A 17,092-nucleotide genomic window follows, 5' to 3' on the forward strand; every position below is an offset into this window, starting at 1 on the left:
CTGAACAAGCAGAAGCTGCCAGAGCTCTTTAAATTCATATTCTAATTATGGAAATACTAGAGAAAATTGAGCAGATTATAACATGATTCAAATGACCATTAATTCTACTAACTTAACATAAAGCAGATCTTTTTGAAAACGGCCTTTCTTCCCCTAGCTATGGTTGGTGAAACAGAATGTTCCTACAAGTGTTAGTAGGTGGAAAGGGCAACTTTTGATTGCTGACAGAGCTTCAGGGCTAATTTTAACAGGAATTTTGTGAAATTCAAGCAGGATCTTGATTATTTCTGGACTATGAAAGAGTGTCCATTTTAATTAATTCACAATGCTAAGTGGTGGAGCTTCAGCTAGCCTGCTTATAAATCATAAAATGAATTGACAGGTATAATTTGTTTTCAGTGAGTCCTAAGACTATTTTGTTGCCACTCAAGCCACCAAAGGAAGACAAAGGAGCTTCGAGGAGATGTGATGCTATTGACATTTTGTAATCCAGGTATCATAATAATCATTAAGCTGAGGTTCTTGATTCTGGGTTGATTGATCCTGACAGAGATAATCAATCGCACAACTGAGGGGAAATAAAGCAAACATAGGGCAAATTCTACAAAATAAACTGCTAGCTGGGCAAAATTCAGAGTTCATAAGCTTATGAAGAAGTTTAAAAGCATTTTCAATGAATTAAAGAAATATTAAAGGAACAGTATTTTTCTTACGCTATCATTTCTGCTGAGTAATAGTTGAGCTAAAATTAAATAAATCTATAGTGAGAAAAAACAATCTACTTTCTTTCAAGATAAGCTTTCTATTTATGCTTAGAGTTGAAAAGGGTTTCAGACAGTGGGTTTTCACAAGTTTCATGATATAAAGCTGATTTTAAACTGAATGAATATTTTTAATTATAAGCAATAAAAGCTCATGTACCCCCAGTACATGGACACACATAGACACACATGAGTATATTGTGTTAGAAGAACTGTTTATCCTATAAATGAATGCATCCAAAAACTGAACTTGGATTTCCAGCTTCTTCAAATTCACTGCCTAGAACAAATCTGTTCATTCTCATGCAATGTATATTAAATGGAGGAGAGAAGGCATTTCTACCTATGTTTCATTGTCCCCTTTGTGAAAAGTACAGATCCATGTAGAGAATTCCAGCATTCATTCATAACAAGGAACTGAACAATGGACTAGTCTACCCTAAATATAACCCCAAAATATAAGAAGTTACAAAACCAACAGAACAAACTTCAAGCGGAAGTCATGTTTCTCAAGCACAGAATTTAATTCAAGTCCTCAGAGCAGTTACCCATTTCAGTGTCTGTGCTGATGGGCAGAGATGGCATGCCAATTGCACTCTGCTGATTAAATCAGAGATTTCCTGCTTTTACATGAAGAATCTTCTAGCTTGGAGAGAAGGTTCCAGTTCAGTAGTGACCTACTTTCATGTTGCAGAATGTGTTGCCTCCAGAAAAATTAGTCTTTTTCTTTTTTTTCCCTTTCCCCTCTCCTGTTACAGTATTTTCACTTTAGAGTTGATCTTTTCTTTTATTCTTATAATTAAAAAGTCTGGTTTCAAAGTAAGAGGCATACAAGTTACATGATGATATTTTAAGATTCCTGGCAAACTGCAATTATAAAGCAGTTAAATGCATGTATTGCTTTTCTCTTTTTGGAGTTTCCAAAATAGTTATTACCATTTTAATTCTGCCTACTACTCAGAAGAATTCCCAGGAAACCCCTAATTCTGCAGGCTCTTTTTTCAATAAGGAGTTAGTTAAAATACATACTTATATTTAACTGTACTTCATTAAGTTTGGGATTTCAAAGGTAGTCAATTATGGAAGCAGATGATCAAATAAGATCACTGCATTTTGGTGGTATCTCCAGATCTATTTTGTCAAGCCAGAGGATTTTTTTAAAAATTATTTTTAAAAGTATACTTAGTTAATCCGTATTCTGATTCCAGCATTTCTCAAAACATGATTTATTTTTAGCAGAAACGTGAAAGGAGGGGAAGAAAGAAGGATGTGAGGAAGAGAAGAAAGAGGTAAGGAAAAAAGGATGCAGGAGGAAAGGGGAGGATAAAATAAAAGGGAAGAACACTGTATTTAACTAAAGAAAATGTAATTTCATGACAAACTGTAATTTCACGAGGTTCCTTTTGCAAGGGATGTGTTCCTCTATCAATAGTACGCATTTGGGAAATCATCCATCATGTCTATGTCTAATTTCATTTTTGTGTTTGTCTTTTGAGAGAAAACTCAGTCTGATGCGTGTAGAGGCTGTAGTCTCCACCACTAGTCAGTATTCTTCAAGATTTTTCCCCCTTGGACTTGCCCCTATTTACAGTGTAATCACAAACAATCCCTTTGACTTAGAGACTTAGTACCATGGAATGGTGCCTGACGAAGTATGGCAAAAGACGAGGCAAGTTTGTTTGAACTCAAATTCAAGGCAGAAGGTAAAGCTGACATAGAACCCAAGGTCCATCATCGTTAATGATGCCCTTGGGAAAATAGAAGGCAGTCATGGCTGAAATATAGATCTGGGGTCTCAGAGTAAGTCTCAGCAGAGTCAGAGAGTTCAAGACGTAACAGCTGATCTTGTGGAACCACAATCGATTTCAACAGGGAAGAAGTGTATGAGATACACAAGGATCCATAGAAGAGGCTTCCAATTAGCTCCAAGAAAACTTGGACTCAGGCATTATTTAGGCTGCACCTTTCATGCACAACATCCACAACAAGCCCACTAATATTCAAGTTCTAGGCACTTACCACAGTTTTACAGAACGATCTTATGTGCAGCAGTGCCATTTCACAGTTTCCCTTTATCAGTCAAAGCACTTTGAAATTCTAGGTGCAAGGACTCCAACTAAGACATCAGGTCCCAGTGAGGACTCCAGCTGTCAAGTTCCTCCCCTTTGATCCAACCCAGACAATGGGAGCAAATGAAATTTACTAAGCATTTGTCTGAAGACCATATGTCAGACCTCATGTCATGAACCCAAATCACCTAGAACCTTTGAGGTCTGATCTGATCACGTTTCCCTCCAAGCCAAGTGACCCCAAATTATTCTATAGAGGTAGCACTGTAACACTGCCTTCCCATTGTTCATCGATTTGCTCAAGCAGGCACTAGCAACATCTCCATTGTGAGACTTGTTACTGTTTTTGGCATATCGAATACATCATGGCTAGCTTGCCAGGCTTTGCCATGTGGGTGCTATACTCTCAGTAGCTTGCTGGGCTCTCCGAGAGGGGCAAAGGAATCGGACTGGGGTCATTCTGGGTCAGCTGTGTACAAGACAAACACCCTACCCACTGTGCTACTGCTCCAGCACATTCTATAGAGGTATCAGCAATAAAAGAAATAAAAACTTACTGTAACATATTCTAAAATTTGTTCTAGTCCCCATGATATTTTTACAATATTCTATTCTAAAGCATAGCCCATGTGTCTTATTATTTCTTTGGTAAGAAAAAAAAAAGACCAGTAAGCCATTTCAAAACAATGATGAAAAGTTGAATATCATTATATTTACTCTCAGTCATTTTTTCCTTTAGACTATAAATACTGATTCCTTTAGTTTTTTCATAAACCAATCCTATGCCACAAAAATCAGTAACAACTCTCTGGAAAACCTACTATTAATATATCTAATGCCCTGTAATTAAACCCAGTCTAATTGATTACTCAGATTACTATAATTCATATGTTAGAACCCTGATAAATTTTTAAATAATTTAAATACTTATATAGATAGGGCAATATTGAAAGATGCTAATAAATAAAAGTTTAACTTACATTTTTATACAGTAACTGTGCTATCATCCTTTTCTCTAAACTTGTTTTAGTTTTCTTTAGAAATCTTCCTTATTGACAAGATCTTAAATAAAAGGTAAAGGCCCTCCCGTTGATCGTCGATTTGCTCGAGCGGGCCCAGTAACGTCTCCATTGGAGACTTTGTTGTTACTGTGTCTGGCATATCGAATACTCTCGGTAGCTTGCTGGGCTCTCCGAGAGGGGCGGAGGAATCGAACTCGGGTCGGCCATGTTGGCCACTTGTAAGGCGAACGCCCTACCCGCTGTGCTATTGCTCCACCCAATTTATAGGCTCAGACATATAAATTCATCTTCATCCAGACTGTAGGGACCCCCACCACACTCAGCCCTGTTCCCCATGACCAGCCATTTGGACATCTCCAGGCTGACCCTGCTTCCAAACTCAGGCATATCTAAGCGGACCCAGAAGTACTGATACAGGAGGAAGGATAGACTCTCTGACCAATGGGTCAGGATAAAATATCTGACAGCAACACCCCACATATGCAGTCAGTTAATTTTGGACAAAATAGCTGAGAACATGTAATAGAGTAAAGATAGCCTCTTCAACAAATGGTGCTGGGAAAACTGGATAAGCATATGTAAAAAATTAAAGCTGGAATCATATTACGCACCTTTCACAAAAGTCAGTTCAAAGTGGACCAAAGACCTTGAGATCAGACTGAAATCTATGAAGTACACTGACAAAAACATGGGTAGGAGGCTACAGGATTTGGCCCTCAAAGGTGTCTTTGGTGATAGGATGCCATTGGTAAAGGCGGCAAAAATGAAAAGCAAACAAATAGGACGACATCAAATTAAAAAGTTTCTGCATAAAGAAGAAATACAGGCTGAAACTAAAAATCACCAATAGAATGGGAGAAAATATTCATACCCAACACATCAGACATAGAGTTGATATCGAGAACAGATAAAGTACTCACAAAGATCAAAAACAACAAATAAATATTCAAAACCCATGTCCAAAAGTGGGAGAGGAAACTAACACACACTTATTTATTTATTGCTTTTTGGGTCCATCTGGCAATGCTCAGGGGTTTTGTTTCTTTGTTCCAACTGGTAATGCTCCAGGTTACTCAGGGGACCATATGGAATGTCAGGAATTGAACACGGGTCGACTGCATGAAAGGCAAATGCCCTACCCCTGTACTATTGCTCCAGCCCCAACACACAATTCTTTGAGGAAGTGAGATGGTCAATAGTCACATGAAAAACTATACATCATCACTTATTATTAGGAATATCCTCTCACACTTAATATTAGGAATATCATCTCTCACACCAGAGCAAATGGCACGTCAATAATATTTGGAACAATCTGTTTTGGCAGAAATATGGTGAAAAAGGAACTCTAATCCAGTGGCTGGTGGAAATATCATGTGGTTCAACACCTAGAGAAAACAGGATGGATGTTTCAATAAACTAGGAATTAAGCTACCATCTGACCCAGGAATTCCACTTCTGGGTATCTTCCACAGAACACAAAAATATTCATTCAAAAAGAAATATGAACACCATTATTCACTGCAGCGCTTAGTACAATACCTAATATTTGGAACCAACCAAGATGACCAATAATAGATTAGTGGATTATGAAGATGAGATACATACTATCAATGGAATACTATGCAGTTATAAGGAATGATGAAATCATGCAATTCTCTGGAACATAGACAAATTGATAGTATTTCTTTGTTAAGGTAAGGAGGCTCTGAGACTGGAGGTGGGGTGGGGGTAGTTCTATAGAATTTAAGATTCAAATTCTACAGGGAGGAACAGATATTACCTGCATTTGAATAGATCTATCTAAAAGAACAATGACATTTCTGGGTGCTGTGAGATATATTTGCTTTGCTATCTCTATGTCTAATTTATAGTTCTTTTTACATGTAATCATCTAAATTAGAAGTACCAAAGTTACACAGTAGTGGATATCCTGGAGTCTACTATTTGGTATTCTCTATCTGTATATAGTTACTATAGTTTTGAAGGATAAAGGTTTAGTGTCAAAGTTCAGTAGAAGAAGCAAAACTTTTAAGGAAAAATTCTACTGTCTTTTCATTTACTGGCCCACCATAACTAGTTCACTATTTTTTAATGCAGTATTCGATATGCCAGACACAGTAACAACAAAGTCTCCAATGGAGATGTTACTGGGCCCGCTCGAGCAAATCGATGATCAACGGGAGGGCCTTTACCTTACCTATTTCTAATTAACACTTTTATTTAAAAAACAGTAATAGAAAATTAAGTATCTGAAATTTGAAATACTTTGCCCAGGGATTTTTCAAACTGCAGGGTCATACTCCATCAGTGGTCTCTGTAGTCAATTTAGTTAGTTGAAGCTGCATTAAAATATGAAATTCATGGAACAACAGTGATCATAATAGATAAGGAAGGAAACATTTAAGATATTTCATTTGGGTTATATTCATTTTGGTAAGATTTGGGTTATGTATATATACATATATGAGTAAGTGGGTGTGTATGTACTTGTGAAGTGCCGAAAAACAATATTAGGCAGAATGTATTAGGTATTTTAAAAAGTAGCAAGTTTAAATTATGTCATTTACTTTGATACTATACTAAGTTTAATATGCTTCTGATGTGAGTGTGTGTGGGGGGAGGGGGGTTAAACCCAGAAACTCAAACATTTAAATTCATGACTGAATTACATACATGGCCATAATATGCTTCTTTTTTTAAAAGAATAATTAAGAACCTACATCTCTTGTCTATAAAAAGAGGCTCTAATTACTCTTTCCTGAATTTCTTTCAATAAGAAAAAAATACTAACATAGATTAATTATTAATATCTATAAAGTTAAAAGAAAATTTCTAGAGAAGCTACTGAACATATTCATTAACCCTAAGGACATTTGCAAAACTCAAAAATTAAATTCCTTAATCATTACCCAGCATCACTGTTTAATCCAAACGTTTTGACTATCAAATGTGGTACTCAACATGGCCACCAGAGGGCTCCCGTATTTTCAGCTGCATAAACCACAAATTGAGAAAAAGGCACCTTTTAATAAAAGGACATGCTGACTGATGAGTGTGTTAGCTGGCAGATTTCTTTGAATGATATGATCTGATTCTTGCTGCTATCAAAAATCTGAACACCATAAATATGAACCTGCTACACAGTCTCACAATCAATGCTACTGACAATCAATTTTCTAAAAGGCCATGCTAACTGGTCTTTGAGACCAAAATGAAAATTGAACATTTGAGGAGGAAATAGGAAACCTGAGAATAGATAAACATAGGGGACTCAGAAAGAGGGTGGGGAGTGTGGTTTTCAGAGCTGATTTCTAAGCACCACAAAGCCAGGATGGAGACATTTCCTTAAGCTGAAGGGAAATGATTTAATCCACCGTAGCACTATAGCACTGTCCTCCCATCGTTCATCAATTTGTTCGAGCGGACCCAGTAATGTCTCCATTGTGAGACTTGCTGTTACTGTGTTTGGCATATCGAAGGATTTAACTCAAAGATATGGAAAAATAACTGGACAGAGTCAAAGAAACTTGTGAGAATCAGAACTAGAACCTTATCTTAGAAAGATCATTTCTAGATGGGAACAGTTTAATATCTCATGAAAAGTGTCAAATATTCCAAGTTAACGCCTCAGTTATGATGTGGTTGCTGCCAAATAAAAAGTGAGCAGAGAAACATTAGTCACCCCTGAAAGTCAGTTTCTACTAGTAATTTTTGGATATGACCAAATCTCTCCAAAATGAAATACACAAAAATCAAAACATAGATCCCATTCCTGCGAACATGCCTGTACATTACCCCTGGTCTAAATAACCACAGAGAGCAATGTTTAACTCCAAAAGACCTTTGACTAAGATGCTCAATGGTTAAATTTCTAAGATTGCTGATATTATATCTGGGAAAACAGATAAGTGGCCTGCAAAGCCACATTATAGCTTATTCTTCTCTTACACACTGGGTTCTGGAATCACTCTAGTGTCACCAAAGTGAAGTGTTAAAAAAGGCTAGAATAGGGTTTGGAGCGAGAGTAGGGCAGAGAGAGTGCTTGCTTGCCTTGCACGCTGGCAGTCTGGGTTGGATCCCATATAGTCCCTTGAGCACTGCCAGGAGTAAGCCTTGAGCATTGCTGGGTGTGGCCCCCAAACCAAAACAAAACAAGCCAACAAACAAACGCAAAGAAAGGCCAGAATAGAGGCCCCGTGGAACTTGTTTTCCCTCAGAAAGTAATATCCATTTTCTCGGTGGACTTGTTAGTGACAGGTTGACAATAACTATTGTCTTCACAACTTAAAGGAATGGGGTAAGGGACATGAAAGTCTACAGGAAAAAGGAAAAGAACAGAAACAAAAAATTCAGCACTCACTGAAGGATTCTATGAGTGAGAACAGTAGTACACATGCTTGAAAAACAAAACAAAACAATCCCAAAGCCAAAAACACAGTTTGTTCCTGAGACTAGGATCTAGAAAGTGTTCAAGCTGGTTCTCCTTTAATTTTGCAGGCGGCTGTCAGTACTTTTCCATTTCAAGTAAGAAAATCACCAATCAGAAAGATAAGCATGTTAAGTGGCTGTTGAACTGGAGGCCCACGAACAGCACCATCAGGATAGATTGCATCTATTCCCAGACATCCGGAAGTAATGCGCAAGAGATTCAACAAAGTGATGCATAAGTGAAACGTCAGGTGCTCACCAATGGTGTAGAACCGCTTCAGCTCACTCCTCCGGGAAGGGTGCTTCTGCGTCTGAGTGTTGGCTGCATTGTTCTGCTCTTCTTCAATGATGGGGGTCTTGGGTGCAGGGGGCTTACTGGCTTGTGGCATTTGCTTTCCTGCAGCAGCCAAAGGGTTGAATCCTGGAGCAGTAATATCCACCGACTGGGACTTTTTCTTCAACCTACAGGCAAAGACAATCACACACTGTGATTATTGACTGACTCGAGAGACATTGTCTGTATTTCAGCATTTCTGGTTTGTTGATCTCCATCATATTTTTTTCTTCAAAAACTGAGTAATATTTGACCTTGAAATAACTCAGAGTCTACTTAGAAATTATAGACCTTCCTACAGTATTTTGAATTCTTCTGATATTTCTGAAACTGGGGAAACATTCTTCTTCTACCTAATCAGCTTGGGATGATTTTCTTGATATGTATTTAAAAGGAGGAAACGTGTCAATTTTTTAAACTGCATATTAAAACATGCTGTCAGAAAATATTAATGCATCTGGCTGTTGCTTTTAGTTCTAAAAGAAACACTTTTTAATGCTGTAGTAAAACGCTATTTAGAAATAAACAACTATAACCCCCAAAGGGATAATGAAATGATTGTCTGAGTTGACAGAGGCTGCCAGTTCTTTCCTAAACAGGAATGACGAAACAGTCTCTAGCAACTCCTTATCTATTAATATAAAGAAATTGTATTCTTCCTCCAAATGCTTTCAGTGGTATCGGTGATGTTGCTCATGTCTAGATTTTAATGGGTTGACATAAGGTCCACCATAGAGAGCAAAAAGCCATCCATAAAACATCTTCTTCACCCAGCCCTGAGAAAGCTTCCCTCGATATAAAAGTAATTGGTGAATTATCTGAGTTAAATTCAGTCACTTTAAGCTGTATAGCTTGATTTTTAAATGTAACGAAACACTGAGCTGGCTGATTATTGGCCCTTAGCACATCTGGGGATTAAAACAAACTGTTACTTTTCCAGTCTTAAGACGCTGTAAAAAATAAGTTGGCAGTTTTATTAGAAATAGTGATGACAGCAAAACATTTGCTACTTACAAAAACGTTGGTACATCTAGATCTTCTCTACTTAGGCGTGTCCAGCATATTAACACCTATTTCCTATCCCAGTAAAGAATCTACACAAGCTTCAACATGCAACTTGAAGATCTCTGTTGGGAAGCTTCCTAAGACTGATGCCATGATAACCTCACCAGTCAGCAGAGAGGGCTATTTGTAAATGATTCTTGTAAGGACTTTTGAAATTAAATTTATTCAAGCAAAAGTCTTCTTAATAGATAGACTATGTCAATGAATACAAGATTATTTCATGAAAGCAGCATTTACTAAATTTTAATCTTTAAATATCAACTATTTGATTTCTCCCCAGTCGACACACTGCTTATTTCCACTCAATAGTCATGAAAATGGACTCATTCTATCCAGATTTTCAAAAGATTCATTTTACATGTCATGAGAAATGTAAAAAAAAAACCATGATACCTATAATATGCTCAACAAAATGGCATGGCAGAAACATGAAACACATAATATCAAGTCTATAAAAATGATGCAAGTGCCTTAGAAAAATGTCTAGCAAGATCTGCTTAGCTCTAGGCAAGAAACTCCGGACTCATCAACTCACATCAAGTCTACATCTGACACAAGTTTTGTGCACATAAATGTATATATAATCAAAGAAAAGCAGTCAAAATACTCACACAGGCACTATTTGTATGACCAAATACCAAAAGCAATCCAAATGTCTATGAACAGCAGAAATGAGTAAATACACTTTGAGGTATTTGGAAAATAGAAATTTGTAAATCAATACAAACAAGCTACAGTTACTTACAACAACATGAATGGTTATCATAAAAATAATGTTGGGCTAAAAGAGGTCAAGGTAAAAAATAAAGCAAATACTACATACTTCCATTTATGTACATTTCAAGTAGAAACAAAACTACCTCAGATATATTAAAAATGTGGGCAGGATAAGTGAGCAGAATTGTTACACTGATGCAGATATTGAAAGGTTTTCTGCTATTCTAGGAATAATTTGCTTTGTGATTTTTTTTTTCTTCTGGGTATGCCGGGATGAAACTGTTTTTTGAAAATCTAAAGACAAATATTTCTGACATATAGGATATTTCCATGTTTTTCCTATACGTAATATATTTTTTCATAAATGGAGTGACCTTTGAATTTATTGATTTGTAACAAAATATATATTTACTGAATGGCCAGTTGCAACAAAAAGAAAAGATGATGAATGAATTATTAGCCTCAAGCCTCACAAAGATGACCAAATTACTGTGAATCTGAAAAGAAAACATTCTCCATTAGAAACAGCTTTCCCATTTTCATACCCTTGTTTTCAATGAGCAGAAAGGAATGCGTTACCCAATCTCTGGATGTCTATTCTGCATCATCTGCTATTAAGAGTATCATGGATAGAGTGGTCAAAACAGGCAAAACACCCACCATCATGGGGTTCTCCCTCTTATATACAGGGAGATTGGTACAAAATAATAAATAACAAACCAGGGGGCAAAATGGCAGTAGATTAAAATGAAACTGTAAAAGAGGCAAGGAAGTGAAATGTAGGTGAATCCTCCTGTATGGAGACGAGCACTGGTCCAAGAGCCCACTGGGCTGTGGAAAAAACCTAGAGAAAGAAGTCACCAGAACATCCGCAGAGCAGCATTTTAGCGAACAGTAAACTTGGGATTTTTGTATAATACAAACAAGGTGATTGAGCACAGGAGAAAGTGTTGGGTTATACAGAATGAGAGCAGATCATATAGAACTTCAAAGCCATTCAGAAATAAAGTCAAGAGAAGGTTTGTTTAAAGGAAGGACTGGATGATTATATAGCACTGAAAAACAATAAACATGGCTTCTTTGCTGAAATTAAGCGTAAGCTTATATATACTTCAAGGTTAAAGTACATGCAATGTTCTTTAAGAACAGCCATTAAGAAGCGATCTAATGTGAACCCTCAATAATGGGCTGGAGCAATAGCACAGAGGACAGGCATTTGCCTTGCACATGGCTGACCCGGGTTCGATTCTCCCATCCCTCTTGGAGAGCCTGGCAAGCTACCGAGAGTATCACGCCCACAAGGCAGAGCCTAGCAAGCTACCCGTGGCGTATCCAATATGCCAAAAACAGTAACAAGAAGTCTCACAATGCAGACGTTACTAGTGCCTGCTCGAGCAAATTGATGAACAACGGGAAGACAGTGCTAGAGTGATCACTTGATCACTTGACTTCCTGTTAATCATCGATTTGCTCGAACGGGCGCCAGTAACGTCTCCATTTGTCCCTGTCACGTGCTAGTGTAACCCAATGGCGTCTGTTCATTCTAGGAACACGAAGAGCCTCAAACCGATCGTTCATGATCTTGATGAAGAAGTCTGACCTTCTGGTAGCTGGGCGGCCATGTGGTCTTTTGACGTCCCGTGGAATTCAGTCAGTAACATCTCTAGTCCAGCAGTCGTCTCTAAATCTCTAAATCTCATTACGTGTCCAGCCTATCTGATTTTTGACGCCTTGGCAAACAAGACAGCGTCCCTGATTCCTGATCGTCGACTGAGGTCGGAACTTTGTATTTTTTCTCTCATTTGAGTGAAACGTGATACTCCAAGCATAGCTCTTTCAATTCCTCTTTGGGAGACCCAAATAGCGTTCTCATCCTGTTTGCGTAGGGCCCAGGTCTCTGAGGTAATCATCAATGTCAAGAGAGGGGTTCGGCAGGGTGATACCATTTCACTGGAACTCAGTGCCAGCCTCGAAAACATCATGCGATGACTGGAATGGGAAGAAATGGTTGTGAAGATAGATGGTCGGCAACTACATCACCTCCGCTTTGCTGGTGACATTGTTCTAATAACACCAAACATTAGCCAAGCGGCACAAATGCTGGCCGACTTCAACTGTGAGTGTGGAAAGGTCGGACTACAGTAGAATCTTACAAAGACATTGTTTATGAGAAACAGCCTCGTTCCTGATGCTCCATTCGCTCTCAACGGAACGACCATCTCCGAATGCAACAGTTATGTGTACCTAGGTCGAGAAGTCAACATGATGAATGACCTGGCACCTGAGTTGCGCAGGAGGAAGAGAGCAGCTTAGAACACCTTCAAGACTGTCGGAGAAATAGCTAATAGGATGAAAACCTCCAGCTCTGGGCACATCTCTTTGATTCCACTGTTCTTCCTGCGTTGACATATGCCTCAGAGACCTGGGCCCTACGCAAACAGGATGAGTGCTATAGTGCTTTGCTGAAATTAAGTGTAAGGTTATCTATAATTCAAGGTTAAGGTACATGCAATGTTCTTTAAGAACAGCCATTAAAAAGTTATCTAATGTGCAGTAAACTTGAGAATACACCAGGTATTTCACACATAGCCATCTATTTTTTATTCATGTCTTGATTTTACTAATAGCACCAAGCTTGTCTTAGTCTAGTGCTGATTGACTAGAACTATATGTTATAATATACCACAGTCAGCTAAAAAGTAAGAAGCACAAATTATGGAACATTTAGGTCGCTGAAGAAAAAGTAAATTAGTCCCAACATAACTTTTGAGAAAAAAAAAACACTGTACAGTCTAAGAAATATTGCATTAGACCTACAATTTGAAGACATCACCATCATTTGGGGCTGAGACATAGTATAGCAGGTAGTACATTTGCCTTGTATGCCAACCCAGGTTCCATCCACAGTTTCCATTTGGTCATCCTAGCACTGCCAGGAGTAATTACTGAGTGCAGAACCAGGAGTAACCCCTGAGCACTGCTGGGTGGGGCCCCAAAACAAAAACAAACAAAAGATAACAAAAGAAATCACAAGTATCTATCAATTTTTTTATCTTAAAACATCACTTTCAATGTCAAAGAATTTTGCTTTAAAAGTCAAGGATGATCAAGGATTTAATGGCAAGGAGTTGCAGATTTCAGAGAAAGAAGGCTAACAAGTCTTTGGCTCTCATCAAAGATTATTTTCAAAATGTAAAGATGATGTTTTAGCTCAAATTTACAGAACTGCTTATTTTATTGTCAGGGGTTCCTTATATTTTATGCTAGTCTGTTTTAGAATTGATCAGTTGCTAAATTAAAGTCTCATCTAGGAGGTGAATTGGTATGACTGCTTAGCTTTGATAAGAGCTAGATAATAGAATTGATGAAGTTTTATATCAATCCCAAAGGTCATAAAGTCCCACACATCCTTTTAATGGTTTCTTTGAATTGAGCAAAGGAAATAGCTCTGGACTACAAAGGCAAGTAAAATAAATATAATTCTTGTGTATTTTCTCTTTTCATTTTGTCCCTTCCCATCAAACACTGTTGTTTATCAAAACATGAATGGTATCAGGTTTTCACAGAAGTTCATGTGCAAGATTGAAATCCTGCTAGGAGGTGTGCAGGACTGCTTTAGGAAAAGACTTGGGTTTGCACGTTCTTAGAAAGCAGAACTGTATAACTGAAGTACTCTCCAAGGAGTCTAAAAATGACTACTCTGGTTGACAAGGAAACCCGCTAAATGCTACCTTCAATTCCCAAATTTCATGAAAGGGGATGTCTTTGTGCATTTTTAACAATGCTCTTAATTAAATGTGCTAACTGTAAATATAGCATAATGGAATATGTAGGTGTACATGAGATAAAATACCCATTGATAGCAAATGAAACATCACAAATAGAGACAAGAATAATCACTTCATAGACACCAAGAAGATCTTTATTTAACATGCTTTGCATTTCCAAATGAAAATGAATGCCAGTGTCTTAGATGGGTAAAAGGAAATAAATGAAAGGAGCTACCCGCTTTGGTATGGAAGTCAAAGGCCATATTTTATCAAAATTCTGAGAAGAAAATATTACTATTTCAGTATTCCAAGACTTTCTTTCAGCACGGTGATTATGCTGGATATGTCATAAAACTCAATTTTCCCCTCTAAGAAATGGGGACAACATACACCCAGGAAGATTCTGAGATTAAGTAAATAACTTTTGTGAAACCACTTAATATAGTACCCACACATACCATCCAGAGAATTCAAAAACTGCCCTCATTATAACAGAGGTAAGAGAATGTCATCATGAAACTGGAAGAAACCTGAATGCCCAAGAACAGATGAATGGTTAAAGAAACTTTGGTACATCTACAATGGAGTACTATGTAGCTATTAGAAAAGATGAAGTCATGAAATTTACATACAAGTGGTACAACATGGAAAGTATCATGCTAAACGAAATGAGTCAGAAAGAGAGGGATAGACATAGAAAGATTGCATTCATCTGGGGGATATAAAGTAACAAAGTATGAGATTAATACCCAAGAATAGCTGAGATCAGCACCAGGAGGATTACTCCATAACTTAGAGGCCAGCCGGGTATCCTAGAGGAAAGGGCTGTTCAGATAGAGAAGGGAGCACCAAATAAAGGATGTTTGGAGGATCCTCCCAGGAGGGGAGATGCATGTCGAAAGTAGACTATGGACTGAACATGTTTGCCACTCAATGCCTCTTTTGCAGACCACAACACCCAAAAGGAGAGAGAGAACACAAGGGATTGCCCTGCCACAGAGGCAGGGCAGGATGGGGGGGATGGGGGTGGGAGGGATATTATCCATGGTGGTGGAAAATGGGCACTGGTGGAGGGATGAGTATTTGATCATTGTATAATCGAAACTCAAGCACAAAAAATTGTAAATCAACAACTCTACCTCATAGTGTTTCACTAATAATAATAAAAAAAAGAGAATGTCATCATTTCTCTCCAGCTTTCAAGGGATGCTGAGGAAATGATGTTGGTGTCTCAGAATCTTTCCCTGCAGCACCAAAATAGCAAATATGAAGCCTACATGGATGGCTTTGCATTCTGGGGGAGATTTCACACATTCTAGAGTATGAGTTGGAGGAAGCGCTTCTGACAAGAGCACACGGGAGCTGGTGCTGTGAAGTGCAATGCAGTCTTCCCTGTGCTACCTTTCAAAATACAAAGGAACCCATCACATCGTACAGATTATTTGCCTACAGTTGTGTGGGACTGATTTCAAACAGAAAATTCAGAAAGAGAAGCAAAGACCAGAAAACCATGCAAGAATTGGAAGGTTTTTTTTTTTAATTTTTATTAGTGAGACACCATGAAGTATAGTTGTAGACTTACAAATTTTTGTGCTTGGGTTTCAATTATACAATGACCAAACACCCATCCCTTAACCAGTGCCCATTCCCCACCTCCACGGAGTACTGGTTGAACTCCACAAGAAAAAAAAACATCCAACCCCATCAAAAAATGGGGCGATGAAATGAATAGAAACTTTGTCAAAGAAGAAATCCGAATGGCTAAAAGGCACATGAGAAAATTCTCCACATCATTAATCACCAGGGAGATGCAGATCAAAACCACAATGAGATATCATTTCACACCAAAGAGACTGGCCCACATCCACAAGAACAAAAGCAACTGGTACTGGCGCAGATGTGGCGAGAAAGGGCACTCCTTCACTGCTGGTGGGAATGCTGACTGGTTCAGCCCTTTTGGAAAACATTATGGATGATTCTCAAAAAATTAGAAATTGAGCTCCCATTTGACCCAGCAATATCACCCCTGGGAATATATCCCAGAGAGGCAAAAAAAGAATTGGAAAGTTTTTGCCATTCATTCTCTGCAAAAATGGGGTTCATATCAATTTTCACTAGTTCTCCAAGAAGGAAAATCCTAGCAAACCGGTGATGAAATACCAAGTCTAGAAAGTAGGAGAAAAAAAAGAACTGGTCCAAAATATTCAACACACCAATTTAAACACAATGATTCTGGTAGTATGATACTAGTCAGCTGGATTTTATTCTTGCATAAACTATTGAATTTAATAGAAACATACATCATATTTCACTCTTTGAGTAATAATTTGAGTGAAATACATGATTCTTTGGTTTCTATGAGTTAATGAACATCACAAATCCAGGTTTGCTACCAACATTAACTAAATGTGGTTTTCCATTGCTCTTGTATCAATGATCTGAGTTAATTTTCTGTTTCAATGACATTCATCACAGATCAACTTTCTGGATTCTTCTTTCTATGCAGCCCTTTATTATAATATTATTATGCACCAGTCTTTTGCTGTTCTCTTCCCCTTTCCCTCATATTATAGGGGTTTCAATGTCTATCTCTAACCTTCTACCATCCTCCACTTAAGTCATAACCAAACAATGCTTTTTATCTATTAACCTATCATGCTTGGCATCATTTAATGATTTTGCAGTCTATCTCAATGCTGCATGAAGAACTTTACCAGAAACCTAAGCCAAATTCTGAATCTGACTTAAACACATAAAATTATGTTGAGTTCTTATCTGCAATTATTTCTTTAATCCAGAGAAATTCAATTTGTATCTGAATTTTTAAGTAATTGGTATATACTTAAATTCTATAACTATTTAGGAAAACTGAGCCTTCAGCTATCCACTTTCTATAGTTTTAGAATGTCCCTGGCGAGAGAAG

The 17,092-nt window shown here is 37.8% G+C and overlaps 1 protein-coding gene across 3 annotated transcripts in view; it reads right to left on the reverse strand.

Annotated features, from left to right (window-relative positions):
* The window catches only part of OXR1 (oxidation resistance 1), a 443,572-nt gene that overhangs the window by 195,570 nt on the left and 230,910 nt on the right, over positions 1-17,092 (reverse strand). For all 3 annotated transcript variants that reach the window (XM_056128833.1, XM_056128624.1, XM_056128686.1), the window contains exon 3: positions 8,543-8,745. In XM_056128833.1, the coding sequence (XP_055984808.1) occupies positions 8,543-8,745 (203 nt within the window). The remainder of the gene's footprint in view (positions 1-8,542; positions 8,746-17,092) is intronic.

Source organism: Sorex fumeus, unplaced genomic scaffold (assembly GCF_029834395.1).
Source record: "Sorex fumeus unplaced genomic scaffold, SorFum_2.1 ptg000002l, whole genome shotgun sequence".
NCBI lineage: Eukaryota > Metazoa > Chordata > Mammalia > Eulipotyphla > Soricidae > Sorex > Sorex fumeus.